This window comes from Canis lupus, chromosome 21 (genome assembly GCF_048164855.1).
Source record: "Canis lupus baileyi chromosome 21, mCanLup2.hap1, whole genome shotgun sequence".
Classification (NCBI taxonomy): domain Eukaryota; kingdom Metazoa; phylum Chordata; class Mammalia; order Carnivora; family Canidae; genus Canis; species Canis lupus.
The window spans coordinates 44,292,257-44,313,325 of NC_132858.1; the positions used below are offsets into that span (position 1 = coordinate 44,292,257).

General features: G+C 39.2%; 1 protein-coding gene across 3 annotated transcripts in view; it reads right to left on the reverse strand.

Annotated features, from left to right (window-relative positions):
• The window catches only part of PNPLA8 (patatin like domain 8, phospholipase A2), a 46,621-nt gene extending 26,125 nt beyond the window's left edge, over positions 1-20,496 (reverse strand). For 2 of the 3 annotated variants that reach the window (XM_072791602.1, XM_072791603.1), the window contains exons 1-5: positions 20,328-20,496; positions 12,381-13,532; positions 12,077-12,226; positions 4,981-5,132; positions 685-779 (exon numbers count right to left, since the gene is read on the reverse strand). In XM_072791602.1, the coding sequence (XP_072647703.1) occupies positions 685-779; positions 4,981-5,132; positions 12,077-12,226; positions 12,381-13,442 (1,459 nt within the window). In that variant the 5' untranslated portion in view covers positions 13,443-13,532; positions 20,328-20,496. The remainder of the gene's footprint in view (positions 1-684; positions 780-4,980; positions 5,133-12,076; positions 12,227-12,380; positions 13,533-20,327) is intronic. The other variant, XM_072791604.1, reaches the window with a different exon arrangement.
• Positions 20,497-21,069: the final 573 nt, after the last annotated feature.

The following is a 21,069-nucleotide window of genomic DNA, read 5'->3' on the forward strand; positions in this document are numbered from 1 at the left end:
TCCTGGAGTCCCAGGATCAAGTCCCACATTGGGCTCCCTGAATGGAGCCTGTCCCTCTCTTTCTGTGTCTCTCCTGAATAAATAAATAAAATCTTAAAAAAAAAAAAAGGCAATTTCTTCACTGAGGGACACGTCTCACAAAAAAGTAAAATCTCATCCATCTCCAACATTCTGTTGGTTCAAGTATAATTTAAGGACCTACCTTCTTCCAGTTCTCCACTTTCCTCGAGGTGACTATACTATAAAGCAGTAATTTGTAATTTGTGCTCGTCACCGTGGCTTATTAAAAACGTATTAAAATAACATATTAAAAACCACTTCTTAGGGGCACATGGGTGGCTCAGTCTTGATTTCAGCTCAGGTCATGATCTTAGGGTCTTGAGATCAAGCCCTGCGTCAGGCTCCATGCTCAGCAGGGAGTCTGCTAGAGATTCTCTCCCTTTGCTCCCCATCTACTCCCCACCCGGCCCTTGCACGTGGACACACACTCTCTTTCTCTCTCTCTCAAAAAAACAAACAAACAAAAAAACCACTTATTCCCAATAAACATTTTATAAAATCCATTAAGCCAATCAAAGGACTACTGATCATTAAAACATAAAACCAACACCCACCACGTCAGAGAATGACTGATTTTAATTAAGCGCATACTGCTGGGATGCATGGCTCTCATAAAATAATTACCTGTGCTCACACCACAGATGTAATCAAAAAGCTGATGAACTGGCTTCTGAGTAAGTTCAACCAATTTTCGCAGTGTCTGAAGAGCAACCACACCCCTACAAAAAAAAGGAAAAATGGAAATTCCTGTTTTAAGGAAATTAGCCTGCAAGTTGCTTTTCTATACTTATATGCTAACATGGAAACTGATCATATAAATTATCAGAAAAAAGTTGCCTGTTTTTAAGATCACTTACAAAACTCCAAAATTTAAATAATGATATAAAACCTGTTATAAAAGCAGGTTTTTAAATTTATATTAGTGTCTCTTTGAATAATAATACAAAGATATGCCAACATACTATTTTTTTTAAACACCCCAACTGTGGAAAATACTTAAAGCCTGCACTCACCAGTTCTGGAAAGACATGTATTAGTTTCTTCTCTCTACAGCGTTAAGTTGGCTACCAATGCTTCTATACAGTTTGTCTTCTGTATTTCACTACTCATACTTTCAAGCTTTCTTCTATTTATTCTTTTTTTACATCTTTCAACAACTTCAGGACAATGCCCCATATGAGGAATGTATTAATTTATGCTGCTGATTTTGCTAATTTGTGGATCCTTGCCAAAGGAAACAAAGAGCTTGATAATGGGTGTGCTTGGATGACTCAGTAGGTTAAGCAGGTGCCTTTGGCTCAGGTCATGATCCCAGGGTCCTAGGATCAAGCCCTGTGTTGGGCCCTGCTCAGCAGAGTCTGCTTCTCCCTCTGCCTCTCCCCCCTGCTCAAGCTTGTGCACATGCTCTCTCTGAAATAAATAAAAATCTTTAAAAGAAAAAAAAAGCTTGATGATGAATGTGGATAATGAAAGAGGCTAGGAGATGTAGGCCAATTTAGGATGTATGTATCATGTGAACAATTCTGAACATTGGGAGAATATATGGAAACACTGAAATGGTCTAAACCAAATACAAGATATGGGGCAAAGAGGTCCTTGTGGTAGTCAAGCACCACTAAAATACAATTTACAGTGCCAAACTGCTTTGATACTAATAGGAAATCACTAGAAAATAGGATTAAAGTAGAAAACCAAAGGCTGATTTGTTTTTGAAATTTTAAGTAAATTCAAAGTGAGACATGAAGAATTTGAGATAATGCTGGATAAATATACTTAACAAAAGAAAGAAAACATGCACATGTATACTCACACAAGAAAAAATATTTGAAGACATAAATCAAAACATTAAAAAGAATCTGTACTATATTTTTTGTTTGCTTTTTTTAATACTTTTCTTTTTTCCCCTCCAAGTTTTACTTGTATAATCAAGAAGAAAACTATTTTAAAATGCTATATTTATAAATTAATTCAGGTCAAATTAAAAATAAACACACTTGCCAGGTTGATTCAGCCTAACATTGTACCAGGCTCTCATATACAAAGAAATAAAAGATATGGGTTCTTTTTCTCCCAAGCCCTCCCCTTACTCTTTCAACACAAACTTCCCATTCTGGTTGCTTTCTCATGTTCCCCTAAAACAAGGCTTTTCAACAGCAGCGCGAGTGACATTTCGGGCTGAACAACTCTTTGCTGTAGGGCTATTCTGTGCATTGTAAGGTGTAAGCACCAACAGCCCTCTTCTCACCAAATGCAAGGGGCAGTCCCCCAGCTGCAACAACGAAGAATGCCTCCCGACAAATGTCCTCTAGGAGACAAAATAACCTCCAGTGGAGAATTGCTTATCTAAACCTACCTTCCTCCTAACTCATTTCTAGATTTTCCCAAATGTCTTCACTCTGATTTCCTCCCTGAATGACTAACAAAACTCCTATCCTATAAAATCAAGTACTCATTGGTGTCAAATCTCTTTTCAACATACCTCGCTCACTTCAAATTAAAGTTGAACGGTCTTGACTGTTCCTTCAAATCTCTACTCAAATGTTACTTCTTTAAAAAGAAGTCATAGTCACATTGATGCTTGCCGAAGGTGGTGTGTGAGTGGGGTTGACAAAGTGGGTGAAGAGATCAGAAGTTACAAACATCCAGTTACCCAGTAAATAATATAATAAATAAGGATGTATGGTACAACATGGTAACACAGTTAAAATACTGTATTGCATATTTGGAAGTTACTGAGAAAGTTAATCTTAAATGTTCTCATCACAAGAATAAAGAATTTTTAACTGTGAGATGATGGGTGTTAGCTAGACTTATGTGATCATTTTGCAAAATACGCAGGTATAAAATCATTGTGTTGCAGTGATACCTGGGTGGTTCAGGTGTTGAGCATCTGCCTTTGGCTCAGGGCATGATCCTGGAGTGCCAGGATCGAGTCCCACATCAGGCTCCCTGCCTGGAGCCTGCTTCTCCCTCTGCCTATGTCTCTGCCTCTCTCTCTGTGTCTCTCATGAATAAACAAAGTCTTAAAAAAAAAATCATTGTGCTGTACACGTGGAACTAATATAAGTCAAGATCTCAATAGTTTTTAAAATTGAAAAAAAAAAGTTATAGTCTTGATCATTCTCTAAAATAGCACTGTTACTCTTTACCACTTTGCTTTAATTTTCTTCATAGCACCCATTACCACTCAATAATACATTTTTGGTTATTTATTTTCTTTCCTCCTCTGAAATGCAAGGATCATGAAGACTTTGATTTTGTCTGTTTTCCTTGCTGAATGATTCCAGGATCCCAATCAGTGTCTGGAACGTGGTATGCACTCATTACCTGTTAGCTGACTCAATGACATCCTTTCCCACTGCCCTAAACCTTATGGCAGAGAGAACTGGCTTATTCCTGCTCCTTAGTGAAATTCCTTACTCATTTAATTGCCACCCTCCTTACTTCTCATTACTTGGAACCAATTCTATGAACCAGAATGACTCTCTCCAATTCATGACCACTTCACCTATCATATGAAGACGTTCACCTTCTTGAACTAGTTCACTTCTGTAAGAAACATCCAAAACATCTTTTAAGACTTTTCTCTTCTTGAGCATCTCCCTCTTCATTTGCCAAATATGCACCTCTACACTGCTGTGTGAAGTCTTATATTCAACATGTTCACATCAGAACTGTCCTTCTCAATACCAATAGCCTCCTGCCATTTCCCTGCAACTGTCCCATCATCCATAGGGTCTGCATTTAGGACTGCTCTTGACCTCCTTCTACTATATCCAATCCCCCTTTCCAAAGCCTTCTTGCATATTTTCCCTTCCTCCTTCTTCCCCCTGCCACCATCTGAAGTTATTTTATTGTCCTTCACCCAGGTTATTAAATAGCCTTCTTTCCTTATCACTCACACCGCTATTCACATTGGTGTCACGAGATCTGGCTGACATACAGGACTTTTGAATTTAACAAGATAAGGATAGTACTTGGACACACAAAATAGTCACGGACAAGGCAGGCATATCAGAGAACAAAATCAGAGAGGTAAAGTAGGCTAAGAACAGGCAGGCCATGTACTATCAATTCAAGAAGTAAGAGTAGAGATGGCAGGAAACTAGAACCCAAGCTAGACACTTTGGGGGCAAAGGCTAATACCAAGGAATCTAACCAACTAGTAGTAAGAAACTAGACAGACTAAGAATAGAAGCATGGATGAACTGCCAGTACGAAGAAAAGTTGATGGTGAAATTACCTCCTTCTGAGCTAAGAATGCATTAAATATCTCTTCGGTAGCATGAGAATTGGCATGTGCAAGTGACGACGTGGGGAGTCAGAAAGTTACTGATATAGACTCCTTTTATAACCATCACTTATTAGCTGACTAGCTGACTGGTAAACATGGGTTATGATAAATATAGAAGAAAGCTATTATTATAAAACATTGCTAAGATTTGAAGAGAGTCATGGTTGATATATTGCCCTAAACTACCAAGAAGGTCTGAAAAGACCAAACAAATAAATACTGGGTCAAATTAAAATAAAAGCAAATTGAGGGCAGCCTGGGTGGCTCAGTGGTTTAGCGCAGCCTTCAGCCCAGGGAGTGATCCTGGAGACCCAGGATTGAGTCCCACGTTGGGCTCCCTGCAAGGAGCCTGCTTCTCCCTCTGCCTCTCTCTCGCACTCTCTCTCTCTCTCTCTATGTATTCTCATGAATAAATAAATAGAATCTTAAAAAAAAAAAAAAGAGCAAATTGAAGTATACTTATTAAAGAAGCTCTTAGATTGATAAAGAAATTAGGAAAAACTATGTTTAAAATTTGGTTTTATAATGATATAGTAACTATGATTATATGGAATCAGTTAAAAAGAAAATCCTAAGACTGAACTGGATCTATGGTTTTAAAAAAAAAATCATTTTTCTAGCCTTACCTCGTTCCTCCACCATCAATTGTAAGAATTCGGATTCCTCTTCCTTTCACTGGATCAACATAACCAATTAAAGCCAAAGCTTCTCTAACTGCAGCCTGAAGAGTTTCATCCTTAATTTGTCTCAATCTTAGTAAATATGGGATAATCTTTTCCTGTGTTGAAAGAAAAGACATTTTATTGCTTTTGTCAAATCAAGAGTGAAATGGTTCATGAGAGACACAGAGAGGCAGACATAGGCAGAGGAAGAAGCAGGTTCCCTGCTGGGAGCCCAACGTGAGACTCCAGGATCCAGGATCACGTCCTGTGCCAAAGGCAGACGCTCAACTGCTGAGCCATCTAGGCATCCCAAGAGTGAAAATGTTTATTTTAACCAACACCTATAGATCTTCACATATAATCACAGGGCCAGTGTTTATTACTTTCTCAGTAATCTTAAAATGATAGATTACTTTCTAAATATTAATGTCAATTAACATTTCAAATATTTCTTCTACTATCTAGGTTAAAAATTAACCTCAGTCCAAATATTTTCTTAAAGACACAATGCTTGGGTTGTCTAAGTGGCTCAATCAGTTGGGGTCTGACTCTTGATTTCAGTTGCGGTCATGGTCTCAAGAGTTTTGGGGTCAAGCCCAACAGGAGGGCTCCATGCCAGAAGAGTCTGTCTGAGATTCTCTCTCTCCCTTTGCCTCTCCCCTCTGTGCTGGTGCTCTCTCTCACTCTTCAAGATAAATAAATCTTTTAAAAAAAGATTTACTGTATAATAATCAGAAAAAATATAATTTGCTTACACAAATTTGTAAATATTAACAAACATTATAACAAAAGGCTTTTACAACTTTATAAAATATTTTCTCTAAATCCTAAACATGAAACTGCTTCATAGTAGTACTGGGAATTAAACTTGTCATCAAAGGAAAAACATAAACCATCCTGTGTACATGGGATAGAAGGGTAGCTCTTACTGTAATATAAACCAATGTCAATAAATAAAACTAAGGTAGAAAGCAAGAGCTGATCATTTCAATAAATAATTCAAGTTCATTACAATAACTCATTTAAACAAAACTAGGACTTTGAGATTCTAAGTGTTCAACTTCATATCGTTGATCAGAAGCAAGTGCTTAAATCCTAGGGTTCTATACGGAGTTTACCAGAGATTCTCTAGGTTCTGTACTCAGAAGTATCTTACCCAGTCAGTACCCAAGGTTAAGGGAATACAGCTGAGTAGCAGCTACACATGTGCTATGTAACCTTTAGTAAATAAAAAAAAAGAATTCCCAATGTATCATTCATTTTTTTTCTTTTTTATGATAAATCAAATCGGAAATACTATTGTTCTAAATTCTTTTTCAGTCGTTTTTTGGTCCTGGCTAATGTTGAGCTCTGGGGCCCCACGAGGAGAACCTGAACAATGGTAGAGCATGGGAATGTAAATTTCCATTTCTGGTTAGGACTGAACAGTCTCTTTCCACGAACAACTAGGAAAGTTTAATAGAAGACCAAAAAAGTGCCATCTGTTTAGCAGCATCAGAAGGCTGCTGAAGCAAAGAAGACAGGAGGGGCTAAAACGTGAAATGCAGGTAAGTGTTAAAAAGTGAGCTCGCAAAACTTTTCCATTTGCTGATTTGAGGAAGAAACAAAACACTGAAAACTGTGATGGTTCAAACAGCACCCAGAAATGGAGGACAGAGAAACCAGATGAGTTAAAAGGTAACTCAAATGGGTGCCTGGGAAGCTCTGTCAGTTAAATGTTCTCTCCTGGTTTTGGCTCAAGTGGTGAGCTCAGGGTCCTGGGATCCAGCCCTGCACTGGGCTCTGTGCTTAGCAGGGAGTCTGCTTGAAGATTCTCTCTCTCTCTGCCCTCTTCCCAATTGTGTTCTCTCTTTATAAATAAATCTTTAAAAAGAAAAAAAAAAGGGTAACTCAAAGAGAAAATACATTTACAAAAAACATATACTATATATTACTATTATATAGAGTATATGTCATATGTAGATTATTGTATATAATAACAGCATATTATTAAAAAAAACTTCTACCTATAATATATAAAGAAATTCTCCAAATCAGTAGAAAAGGCTGCTGAACCCAATTAAAAAATGTTTAAGAGCTGGAATAGGCACTTCACAAAGGAAATACACAAATGGCCAATAAACACTGGAAAAGGTGCTAACCTTTACTGTTACCAGAGAAATGCAAACTAAAGCCACAATTTAGTATCACTAAACATTCAACAAAATGGCTAAAGTAAAAAAGAAAGTGTTAGAAAGGAAGAACAACCAGAAGTATAAATTGGTAATAAACACTTTGTAAAACCATTTGGCAGTATCTTACTAAAGATGAAAACAGGTATACTTCATGACCAGGAATACTACTCTTGGTTATACACTCACTAAGGAATGAAGATCTGTGTTTTCTGAAAGATATCCCAGAAGCACTATTCCTAAATATTCCCAAACTGGCAACTATCCAAATGTCCCATCAGTAGTAAAATGGATGAATACATTGCCCTATATTCATACCACAGAATACACAATGAGTATGTTTCATAACCATACCCAACAAAGGTTCTCACAACGCCAAGTGAAAAAAAACATACATAAAAGAGCACAAGCTGTATCATTCCATTTGTTTCTTTTTTAAGAGATTTGACAAAGAGCAAAAGCAGGGGGGAAGGCAGAGAGAGAGGGAGAAGCAGACTCCCCACTGAGCAGGGAGCCCAATCGAGGGCTCAATCCCAGGACTCTGAGATCATGACTGGAGCCCAAGGCAGACAGACACTTAACCGACTGAGGCACTCTCCATTTGTACAATATTCAGAAAAAGGAACAATCTATCCTGCTAAAAATCAGGAAAATTGGTCAATCTTTTTGGAGATAGTGATTCGAAGGGACATAAAAGGGGCTTTTTGGGTGTGCAGCTACTATCATTCTGTTTCTTATACTGGGTGGAGGTTATGTAGTTATTTTCAATTTTGAAAATTCATAGAGCTGTATGCTAGCATATCCTTTTCTGCCCATGATACTTTTATAAAGAGTTAAAAAAAAAAAATCACATGAATGAGCTTGGAGCCTCTACCACTCAAAGTTGAGACGAATTTAGCATTCAATAAAAGAAGGGGGAGAAAAAAATTTACTGAAACACAATTTATGAAAAACTAGGAGTTCATACTCATAGTTAAAAAAAAGGCCAAAAAAATTCATGACACCAATGAAGCAGCTTTTAAGGCATCTCTTTCCTGTGAAAATTGGTGACTAAGTAAAGGAAATTAATCATTTCTCTTGCTTATCCTGTAAAATTGGTCTTGGAGAATTACAAAATAGTTTTAGCTGATAAAGAAAAGCTCTACTTTTACTGAAGAATGTCAATTACAATGCTTAAATGACAGAATTAGAAATTTATCATTCTACAACCCTAATGAAATGACTAGTTCTGGGAACAATCAGGTTAATGGGTGATGGGATTATGGTCCTATCCTAAACATCCAATGAGAGGATCACACTGTCCTCTCCCTAATCCTGTGGTCAACATTAGCATTACTAATCATTTTTCAACCAATTATTCGAGTTCTGATATGATGCAAGATGAAGCACATGACATCATATACAATATTCTCTAACACACGTTTAACTCAACCAAGTCTTTATGTTTATATTCCAGTGTTCAGCAATAAAAGAGAATGAGGACTACATTAAATAATACCAATGAGAAAGAAGCCAGGTAAACTCAGAAAGTGAGCCATTCTGTAAGATAACCATCCTGGTCTCTTAGTTTTGAAGACGTGGGTAAGAAAGAACAGGACTGTAAGTGACTTAGGGGGAAAAACCAGATAACATGTATGGTCTAGACTACACCCTCATTTGGATCCAATCAATTATATAAACAACATTTTATATACTGAAAATTTACTGATGAAATGAAAATTTATTGATACACGAGAGGTATACATTACAAACTGCAAAACCAAAAAACAGATGACAAAATAGCAGTACATACAGAATGACTTTATTTTGGCATATCATATATATATGTGTAGAAAACTTTCTAGAGAAATATTGTAGTAGACATAACTAATGTTCACCAATATCCAGTATGCTCCTCCTTCCAGGCATATGAAGGCAGTCATCTCAGGCCCATGCAATTGGGCAAGATAGTAAGTTATGAGCAGAAAAAACCCGTGGCACTTTCTGCTGAAATACTCTTTTCCTGCTACAGTAATCACAGAGGCCTCGTATGGAAACATAAGAGAACAAGATCAAAGTAGCCACCACACAGAGGTTCATTGTCCTGGAGAGTCACCTAAACTCCCGGGTGACTTTGTACAAGGGACTAATAAGCTTCTGTTAAGCCACCTAGGTTTTGATATATTAGAGTTTAAGTTGGCTTAATCTAACCAATACAAATAGACACTAATACATTTACACAATGGTAATCTCTCGTAGCAGAAATGTTATTCGTATTTTCTTATTCTTGTTTCCTTTTTTCTAATTTTTCTTTTACAAAGCTTATGGTACTTTTTTGAAAAAATAAATAAATAAAAGGCTACTTTTTTTTATTAAAATTGTGAAAGGAGGGGATCCCTGGGTGGCTCAGTGGTTTGGCGCCTGCCTTTGGCCCAGGGCTTAATCCTGGAGTCCCGGGATCGAGTCCCACGTTGGGCTCCCTGTGTGGAGCCTGCTTCTCCCTCTGCCTGTGTCTCTGACTCTCTCTCTCTCTCTGTGTCTCTCATGAATAAATAAATAGAATCTTTTAAAAATAAATAAATAAATAAAATTGTGAAAGGAGACTACCTTCACCAACATGAAAAAATCATCAGACAGTTTCCTAGATGTGGCTGCCAAAACTGCAGCACACCAAATACATATACACAAAGAGATTAGTTTATCGAAGACAATTCCCTCAATTTGGCCATCATAAATATAATACACAAAAGTGAAAATATTAATATAAATGTTTTAGAACAAACAATTCTAGCAATTTTCAAAAGCTCAATTTTTTTGAGCTTTTTTTTTTTTGCAATTTTTTTCTAATAATGAAAAAGTTCATTTTTTTTTTTTTTTTGCAATTTTTTTCTAATAATGAAAAAGTTCACTGGGAAAATTCACCTTGAGAGTGTACATGTTAATATGTCTTAATTTATAAGATTCATTGTTTTTGAGATGCTTCTTATTTAGGGAAATAAGAACTTTTTACAGACTATCCAGACTTTCATTCATAGTTGATCTGAATATAATACATTCCAAAACACATGACTCCTTGGTATTTGAAGGGTCCTTAGATGTAGGATCAGTAATGCAAGAGCCCTCAAAGTTTCTATTAGCATGACTATTCATAACAGACTAAAACTGAAAAATACCCAGCAATTCATCAGTAATACAATAAATAAATAAACGGATACATTCACACTATGGAATATGAAAGCAACAAAAAAAAAATGTTCTAAACTACCCACAACAATGAGAATGATTACCACTGACATGAATTTAAAAAACCCAATCACAGTAATTTATGAAATGTACAAAAACAAGTGAAATTATAATCTAATCTAAACTAATTCTGGGAGATAGTAACTGAAGGGAGCACAAGGGAATCTTCTGAAAGTGCTGGTAAATTCTGTTTTCATCTGGGCGCCAGTTAAAGACCACGTTTTATTTGTGAAAAATTCAGCAAACTTGATTCCAATAACTGCATATGTATTATACTTCAAAAAACCACTTTTTAAAAAGGTCTTTAGAGTATGCATATTTTAGATCTCTGCTTTCAGTATATGCCTGCAATGTTAAATGGACTTAAAAGCATATCTACCTTTGGAAAATTGTCTGGTAGGTAAGAAATTAAGTATCCATGAAAGATAATCCCCAACTTAATGAACATGAAATTCTAAAGTTTAGCTTTATAATGTATAAATTATATAATATGAAACTACAGAAAGCTACCTTATTTAAAGACTTAGAGAACTCTTCAGCAAGATGGTTGTCAAAAAATGGAATATGGAACTAAGTTGACTTAAAATTTTCTTTTTTTTTTTTTTGAAGGGAGAAGTAGGCTCCATGTGGTGAGCTCAATGCGGGACTCCATCCAGGGACTCATGGGACTCTGGGATCATGCCCAGGAGCCTAAGGCAATCGCTCAACCACTAAGCCACCTAAGCGTCCCTAACTTAAAATTTTCTGAATGGCAGGTTAAAAATAAGCATTAAAAGATCTATAATCAAATGTTAACATTATCTGTTCATTACATATTTATAAATTGTTCATTAAATATTACAAATAATCTTACTAACTAGCAGTGCAGAAGAGACTCACCCACATCATTCATACTTTATAGTAGTTCTCTGAAAAGTCTGTTTAAATGGATTTAAATTACCTTCAGTATTTTATGTTTGAAAAATCTGAGACCAAGAAAAACTGTTTTATTAATATAATTACCAATCTAATTATCCCTAAGATCATTAAAATGTGACTCGCATGGGGGCCCCTGGGTGGCTCAGTGGTTGGGCGTCTGCCCTTGGCTCAGGGCGTGATCCCGCAATCCTGGGATGAGTCGGGTTGAGTCCCACATCGGGCTCCCTACATGGAGCCTGCTTCTCCCTCTGCCTCTGACTCTCTCTGTGTCTCTCATAAATGAATAAATAAAATCTTTAATAAATAAATAAATAAATAAATAAATAAATAAAATGGGACTTGCAAATACAAAAAGATCATGAAATAAAAATTAGCAATGGTTTTACTTATAAATTACATCTCTTGTCTTAAAGGAGTAGTTACATGGTATAAACACATTTAAGAAAAATTTGGCAACTATCAGCCAATTCAATGAGCCCACAGAGATTTATCTTTTATTCTAAAATGTTTAATCTCTAAGTACAGATAGTAGCACCAAAAGCATAAATTTATCATCATAGAATACGAGTATTTAGGATAATATATATCACAGAATGTGTCAATTACTGAATCTATAAACATCATGTGTATGATAAAAACCACAAAAATATTTTAATTAAAAAAAACAAAAGGTATTGCCTTCTCCATTTTAGAAAGTATATTGGTATTTTTATTCCAAGATGAAACCAGATTAAATAAATTAGAATTACCTTGACAGCCACTCCTTTTCCTTCTGGAAATTCTAGAAGATGAAAAGTCAGTTCTTCAACCCTGTTAATGCAGAGCTTTGGGTCAGTTGTTCTTCTCAATGCTTGAACTAACGCCCGGGTTCTATTATCAATACTCACTCTTGCAATAATCTACAAAGACATATTAAAACATACATGATTAGAATACAAAACTGCTCTAGTAATACCAACAAATGATTAAAGTTTCTTAGGTTCCCATACAGAAATGAAGCTTATGCATTTGACAAAAATGTAAAACTTCAAGTCACAGTGATGAAAAACTTGCCTTTTCTCGCTGAAGAGATAACCGCTTTTTCTCCTCCACATTCTTGTCTTTGCTGACAGGTTGCTCAGCTTTAATAACCTCTTCCTGTTCTTCTGGCTGACTCTTTGAATCATACTTTAATTTGGGGACAAGTCCACCAATATAACCACCTACTAAAGCTTGGACACCTTCAGTAGGACGAGAAAGAAAGTTAGCAATACTTTGTTTAGTAGAAACTGGAAGAGCCTCTGGTGTCCCACTGGTACTTGCAGGCTTGTCCACAGAATATACAGAAGATTCTGAATCTAGCTTATCAATCAGGATGCCAGGATCTGGAGAGCTTGCTTTCTCTTCTTCAACCTTTTTATCTTCAAGTTCTGATTTTTCCTGGAAATGTTTATTTTCCTTTTTTTTAGACATTCTTGCCTCACGTTTGAAGTATGAGTTAATATGATTTGATAAAAAATAGAATGACTCTCCGAATCTTGTGGTTATACTACTTGTGTAACGAAAAAGGCTTTGTTTACCTATATCTTCATCTTTACCTAGAATATAACTTTGCTTCCCTGAAAAAGAATTATTTTCCACTGATTTGTCACTGTATTTTTTCAGAGATTTGATGGCTTGTTTAATACTCTTTTGTTTTAACCAGCCACTATCTGATACTTTTCTTAATATTCGAGAACTTGGCTTAAATTGAGCTAAACGTGAGATCATTTCATTCTGCGTACCAAAAACAGCCTTTGAAACAGAGTTCAAAGTACTTTTAATACGGGACATACGAATGCTCACTTTTGTAAGTCCCTTGGGAGTAGAAGTGCTAAGTTTCAAAATTCCAATATGTAAACCATGGGTGCTTGGAGAGTGACAGTGATTGCTGCAAGAATGGGCTTCACTTTTAGTCAATTTACATCTTGTTTTGCTTCCATGAAAACCTCTTTGTAGACTGAGGTGGCTTATCCTCCAGTAATGTTTAGGTGAGCACAAGAAATGCAGCTGCTTGCTTCTCTGCTTCCCACAAAGACTTCTTGCATTACTAAGGAGGTAAATATAATATATATCTATAGTCAAATTAATAGACATAACTTAAAAATCATTTATTTTCTATATGTTATGATTTTCACTTCATTCCTGAATGCTTCATTTAAGAAATGCCATAATTCATGGTCTTACCTGAAACGGCAAGAAAAAAATAATTAGGATTTAAAGTAAAACTGAAGCTGGGTATAAGATAAAATACATTTCTACTTGAACTAAACTCAGCATCTTGTCTCAAAAGGAGACAGAATAATGTGTTTCCATTAGGGATAATGCATTTGGCTTTTAAGCTCACAGAAAACCATTCATTTTTTAGTACAGAATTCAGTGAATAAGTAGTAGGATGTTTTATGAGAACTAATTTACAGAAGCTACCCAACAGATAAATTTTCATACAACACATAATTGAATATATAATTTAGATACTAAGCTATTTTTCTTCCTTATTGTTAAAGTCTGGATAGTTTATGTGACGCTGGACTTGGAGTTTTCTGAAAGAGTCAAGTTTCAAACTACCTTGTTCACTGTAAACCATTTATAGAATATTTTGTCTATGGCCGACTTGGCGCTAGATGCTGACACCACAAACAGGAGATGAAGGAACTTTCAGTCTTGAGCTACAGATAGCCATGTAAAAAACGTTTCACTACCTAGTTGTGTTTATTAAATCAAAGAAGTCTGACTACGCACTAAGAAGCTATGTGCCACATCTACCAGACAAGGGGTCATAATCACAATATAAAAAGAATGCAAATAAGAAAGAAAAGATTGGGATCCCTGGGTGACTCAGCGGTTTAGTGCCTGCCTTCGGCCCAGGGTGCATGATCCTGGGGTCCCGGGATCAAGTCCCGTGTTGGGCCCCTTGCGTGGAGCCTACTTCTCCCTCTGCCTGTGTCTCTGCCTCTCTCTTTCTCTCTCTTTGTCTCTCTTTCTCTGTGTGTGTCTCTCATGAATAAATAAATAAAATCTTTAAAAAAAAAAAAGTAAAGATTAATCTAAAAGAAAAATAGGCAAAGGACAAAAACAGGCCAGTCACATTAGAATAAATACAAACAGTAAAATTATAAAAACATCCTTCACCACAAAGAAAAATACCAATTAAAAGATATTTTGTTCTTTCAATAGGTAAAAATATAAATGACTGATAATATCCAGTATTGATAACGGGCTGGAGAAATGGGACACACAGAGTTATTTGACAGTATCTAATGAAATCTTAAATACTATCAAATATATATATATATTTTTAAAGATTTTATTTATTCATGAGAGACAGAGAGACAGAGAGAGAGGCAGAAACATAGGCAGAGAGAGAAGCAGGCTCCATGCAGGAAGTCCGATGTGGGACTTCATCTGGGGACTCCGGGATCATGCCCTGAGCCAAAGGCAGATGCTCAACCACTGAGCCATCCAGGGGTCCCTCTATCATCTATTTCTTGATCAGTAATTTCACTAACACTCTATTAAGGATCCTAGAGAAATACTTGTATAAGAGTGCAAAAGTATATATACACATTCCCTAATGCACTGCTTGAAATAAATAATAAAACAATGAAAAACAATTTTAAGTCTTCTAGCAAGGGATGGCTCAATAAATTATTAATAATAACCCAACAGAATGGGTTACCATATAACATTATGTAGCAGTTAAAGGAAACCAGATGATCTACATATCCTTCATGTACACTACAAAGAAAAAGACTTCCTGCACTATACCATGTGGAGATACAAAGAGGTAAATAAGATGTTAGGTAATGAAAAAAAGCAAACCAACACGTGCAATTTAAATGTGCATGCGTGCACCCACACAGATTCTGAAAGGATAAGCAGTAGTCTTTTTTATTCTCATGAACCCAGGAGTGGAATCAAAAGAGAACAAGGAGAGAGGCTTTTCCATTTTCCTTTTGTACTACAGTCTATTTTTTTTTTACAATGAGCAGGTATTACTTTTGTAATTAGAAAAAAGCAGAAGAGGGATCCCTGGGTGGCGCAGCGGTTTGGTGCCTGCCTTTGGCCCAGGGTGCAATCCTGGAGACCCGGGATCGAATCCCACGTCGGGCTCCCAGTGCATGGAGCCTGCTTCTCCCTCTGCCTATGTCTCTGCCTCTCTCTCTCTCTCTGTGTGACTATCATAAATAAATAAAATTTTTTAAAAAATTAAAAAAAAAAAAGAAAACAGCAGAAGAGAAGAAAAAGCAGTTTAGAACACTTTAACAGAAGGTGCCATGTAAATGGTCAAAGTAGATATCCAGGTAAGTCCCTCCCACCCCCCAAAAAAGACTAAAAACTGGACAAAGTTAAAAAGGAATTCATCAAGTGGAAAGTTGGGAAAAGGAGAGAATTTTAGAGAATGTGAAAAAGTTAAAAAGACAAAAAAGCATATAAGAAAGCATACGCCATATGAGCAAAAATGGCAAGAAGTTTCACCTAGAGAGAGTAATGAGAATAATGACGGAGAGGTAGAAGACGATATGGCAAAGACGATTTTGGACCAGATTATGAAGGCTCTTACAAATCTTGCCAAGGATATTAAAGATCAAACTGTCCGTAAAGTATTTAAGTAAAGGAATGACACGAGGAAGAGGATTCTAGCAGATCTCTGACAGAATGGAACAGACAAGGCTGAGAAAGATAGAAACCCAGAACCTACCCTCTGACTGTTCAGATTACAGTCTGAACGAAAATCTTTCCAATCACATGTCAACGTCTTATTTCAAAATACCCAATTTTACAGAGGCAGACAGGAAAGAAACCTACCTCTCTGCTTTCCTGGCTCTTCTGAATTCCTCAGGACTTACAATCAAAGAATAAGCTGAATTAACATAAAAGTCTCACAATCAACAACACAGAAATACTTGACAAAATACAATTATAAAGTACCTATGAGTCAAAAGCCATGCTCAAAACCAATAATGGACTCCTACAACTCAACAAAAAAATCAAATAACCCAATTAAAAAAATGCCCAAAGAACCAGAATAGATATTTCTCTTAAGAGGATATACAAATGGCCAGCAAGCATATGAAAAGATGCTCAGCATCACTGATTCGTGAGAGAAATGCAAATCAAAATCAAATGAGAGATCACTTCAGACTCATTAGCATGGCTATGATTACAAACAGAAAAGAACAGGGGTTGGCAGAAATGTGGAGAAGTTAGAACCCTTGAGCACTGTTGGTGGGGCTATAAAATGTAGCAGCTGCTAAGGAAAATAGTACTGTGATTCCTCAAAATATTAAAAATAGAAGTACCAGATGATCCAGCAACCCTACTTCTGGGTATACATCCAAAGGAACTGAAAGCAGCGTCTCAAAGAGGTACTTGCACATCTGTGTTCATAACAGCAGAGGTGGGAACAGCTCCAATGTCCTTGGAGAGATAAAGAGATAAAATTTGGTATTTACATACAATAGAATATTATTCAGCCTTTATAAGGATGGCAATCCTGTCACATGTTACAACAGGGATGAACTGTAAGGACATTATTTTAAGTAAAATAAGCCAGTCACAAAAGGACAACTACTATATGATTCCACTAACACCAAGTATCTAGAAGATTCAAAGTCGCAGCTATAGAAAGCAGAGTGGGGGGTTACTAGAGATGGGGAGAATGGGGCAAAAGGACAGAGTTTCAGTTTGCCAGATGAAAAAGTACCGGAGATTGGTTCTACAACACTGAGAGTGCCACTGAACCACATACTTAAACAGAGTTAAAATGGCAAATTTCATAATACATGTTTTTATTACAATGAAACAAATCTCAACAGTGGTAAATCCATAATTGAAAAATCGCAAGTCTGGATTTTCTTCAGTCACAATGCAGTGAAGGGTGCAAAGACCCTAAGCAAATGAAAACTAGTCAGGGCTGGTGAACCCCAAGGGGCCTCAGCAGAACGAACTAAAAGTACCATGAAAGGAGGTGCCTACGTAGCTCAGTCCATTGAGCTTCTGACTCTTGGTTTCAGCTCAGGTGGTGATCTCAGGGGTCCTGGGACTGAGCCCCCTCCCCTCCTCCAAACTGAGCTGGGAGTTGGCTTGAGGTTCTCCATCCCCCTCTCTCTACCCCCCCCCCTCGCTCTCATGCACTCTCTCTCTCTCAAATATCTCAAATAAATCTTTAAACAAAACTACCGCAGTAGAACATTTCCAAAACTCAGGGCAAATGGGCTATTTTACTTGACATGATCAAGAGAAGAATGGAGTTGACATTTTACTAAAGACCTGAACTGAGTAAAGCAAATTATTAAAATCTGGGGAAAAAAGCATTCAAGGCAAAGGAAAAAGCATCCAAGGCTTTGGAGACACCAGTGAGCTCTGTCTCCTCAAGACTAATAAGGACAACCAGGTTTGGTTGACAGTAAGTAACAAACAGGAGAAATGGTGGAAAAATGGGTCCAGAGTCAAGCAGAAGACAGCTATACAAGCCTAGATTATAAGGGGTCTGCATTGCTTCTTTCCAATGACATAACTCACATGACCAATTATGAATATACCTAACACCAAGGCACTGAAATACAGTATATAAAGAAAAAAAGGAACAATTACAAGAAGACTAGACAATTTCATGTTTTAATACACCTCTCTTAGAAATTACAATTATCAAGCAAAAATTAATAAACAGAACTGATAGTAAAATCAACAAGCTTAATTTAACTGCTCCCAAATCACAACACTAGTAAATGCAGATAAAAGTTTTGACAGTAAATTCAGCTGGAACAAAAGTTAGACTGAAAAAAAGTAAGAGAAAAATGCCAGCTGGGAGGTGCCATCACCTACTGGGAAAAGAGCTGGGAAGACTCGAGTACCTATTTACAGGGTAGTATAAATACAGTGGGAAGAATAAATACAATCAAGGCTTAGATCAACCTCTAGGGAATGCAACTGTGCTTTAACTGGAGGAAATAAAGGAATTGCTGGCTGGAGGCTCAGCTAAGGACAGAATGAATCTACAGGGGACTTCCCTTGGTTACTGCAAAAATGCAGCCATAAGGGGACAAGGGTTTGAATTAAGGTAATGGTACTGTACTGTACTGTACTGAAGAAAGGGTTACTTTGAGCCACACTTTCAAAGTGGGGAAACAATAAAACACAGGAGTTGGTAACAGGAAAGAATGAGATAAGGAGAAGTAAAGACAACAGGGAGAATAAATAATAAAATCTCTTGGATGAAGTAACATGGGACATTCAAGTGGAGATGTACTGAAGGACCACAGCCTGTGGTTTTTGTCTGGAGTTACCAGCACAGTGGCAGCTAAAAACCTAAGACTGGATTTACAAACAAAACAAAACAAAACAAAACAAAACAAAAACAAAACCTTTGGGGCACCCCGGGGGGCTCAGTGGTTTAGCGCCATCTTCAGTCCAGGGCCTGATCCTGGAGACCCACGTTGAGTCACACGTCAAGCTCCCTGCATGGAGCCTGCTTCTGCCTCTGCCTGTGCCTCTGCCGGTCTCTGCCTCTCTCTGTCTCTCTCTCATGAATAAATAAAATCTTAAAAAAAAAAAAAGAATCCTTTATAGTAATAATTCTTGAAATTTGGGGATATCACAGCTCCTCTTCCTTGAAAAATGGTTATTTGCATATATACACGGTATTTTCCATCAACTTTCAGAATACTTAAAACCTAATAAAATATTCTTTGGATTAGAAATTTTAAAACTGGTTTCTTTAGAAAGAAGAACAAGGATAGAACCTTGACTGATGTCCAGGATTAGGAAGAGGAAGTCTTCCCAGGAAACAAAAAAAGCACAGGTAAAAGGGTAAAAATCAAGGTAACGAAAACCAACACAACAGCAAGTTCTAAGAAGAAGTGGATAACAAACAAAGTAAAACCTGTAATAAGGGAAAGAAAGATGAGAACCAAGACACGGAATGGCAGGAAGGTGTCCGGGGCTGAGCTCTAAGTGACCTTTTCACAAATATGTGTTCGACGAGTGAGGCAATATGTACCCTTCAGCACAATGCCTTTGTCATTACTGAGCAAAAGAACAGCTCGGTACAGGCTGTACTTTCATCGACTTTGTAAGGGATGCAAATAAATACAGAAACCAGTCAACTGAGCTTTTTCCCTCGACTTCACTATAAACATGTTCTCCGAGATTTATTTACTTAAAGATTGTATTTATTTATTCGAGAGAGAGAGAGAGAGAGAGAGGCAGAGACACAGGCAGAAGGAGTCCACGCACGGAGCCCGACGTGGGACTCGATCCCGAGACCCGGGTCACGACCTGGGGCGAAGGCAGGTGCTAAACCGCTAAGCCACCCGGGCATCCCAAATTAATGCATTTTAAAAATATATATATTTATTCATGAGAGACACACACGGGGGGGGGGGGAGACAGGGAGAGAGAGGGGGAGAGAGAGGGGGAGAGGGAGAGAGAGGGGGAGAGAGAGAGAGAGGGGCAGAAGGAGCGGCAGGCTCCGCGCAGGGAGCCCGACGCGGGGCTCGGTCCCGGGACCCGGGGTCACGCCCTGGGCCGAAGGCGGGCGCCTCGCCGCTGCGCCCCCGGGGGAGCCCCTCTCCCGGGATCTTCATACAGAACTAGAAAAGCAAGATCCACGTTGAGAAAAAGTTCGATCCGCAGGCACCACGACAGCAGAGCAACGTTTCTAACGGAGGCACGAGTCAACCGCGCGTCTCATCGGAATAACCGCCCGGGCCGGGAGCACACCCGGGGGCCAGGCGGGCTCCCTCCGCGGTCGGGCCAACAGGCTCCCGAACCGGGCGACCGCGAGATGCCCACGGTGCCGCCGCGTGAGCGCGCCCCGGGACCGCAGGACGCGCCTACCCCAGCCCCGCGGCGGCCGCACACGCTCGGGGCAACGAGGCCGGGCCTCCTCCGAGCCGCGCGCCCCCGACCGCCGGGACGAGGCCGCACGGGCCCCGGGACCTCGCGGCCCCCCGCCCCCCGCCCCCCGCCGCCACTCACCGGGATGCAGGCTGCGGCTACTGCGGCGGCAGCGGCGACGCGCCCCCCCGCGACCCCGACATCCGCCCGGCCCGGCCGCATCAGCTGAGCCGCCGACACAAACAGGAGAGCGGCGGCCGCGGCGCCACCCCCTCCGCTCGGGCCCGCCCCGCCCCGCCCCGGCGGAAGTGACGCACGCGCGGGCCGCGTCTACCCGCCCCGCCCCGCCCCGCCCCGGGGCTGGGCCTCCCTGTCAGTCATCGCCTCCTGGCCGAGACGGGCGCCACAGAGCATGCGCGTGCGAGGGCCGGAGACGTGCGTGCGCGTGCGCGCTGAGTGCGCGGGCAGGGGGCGGGGCTGCACCGCCAGGTCCCCGGGCCGGGGGCTGTGAACGTGCCGTCCGGTCGGCCGCGCTGGGGACTGCGTTACAGCGCGGGGGCGGGGGGCGGGGGGCGGGGGGCCCACGGTCCGGGGCTCCGACCCCCCTGCTGTCGCCATCCGCGGGCAGCGCCACACCGACGGGGAGCGCATCATCCGGGGAGGTCAGCCCGCGACACCGCCTCAGTCCCACGAGGGGTCCCACGCTGCACACCTGACATTCTCCGAATTCTGACACTGAGTGCGTCTGAGACGAGCAACCTACAGCCTTAGGGCAGATGCGTACATCTGTGAGCTAAGAATTCCTTTTACATGTTTCAGGGGTTAAAAAAAAATAAATAAAAATATGCCTTGGAAAAACAGCAAAAACATGAAATTCAAATTT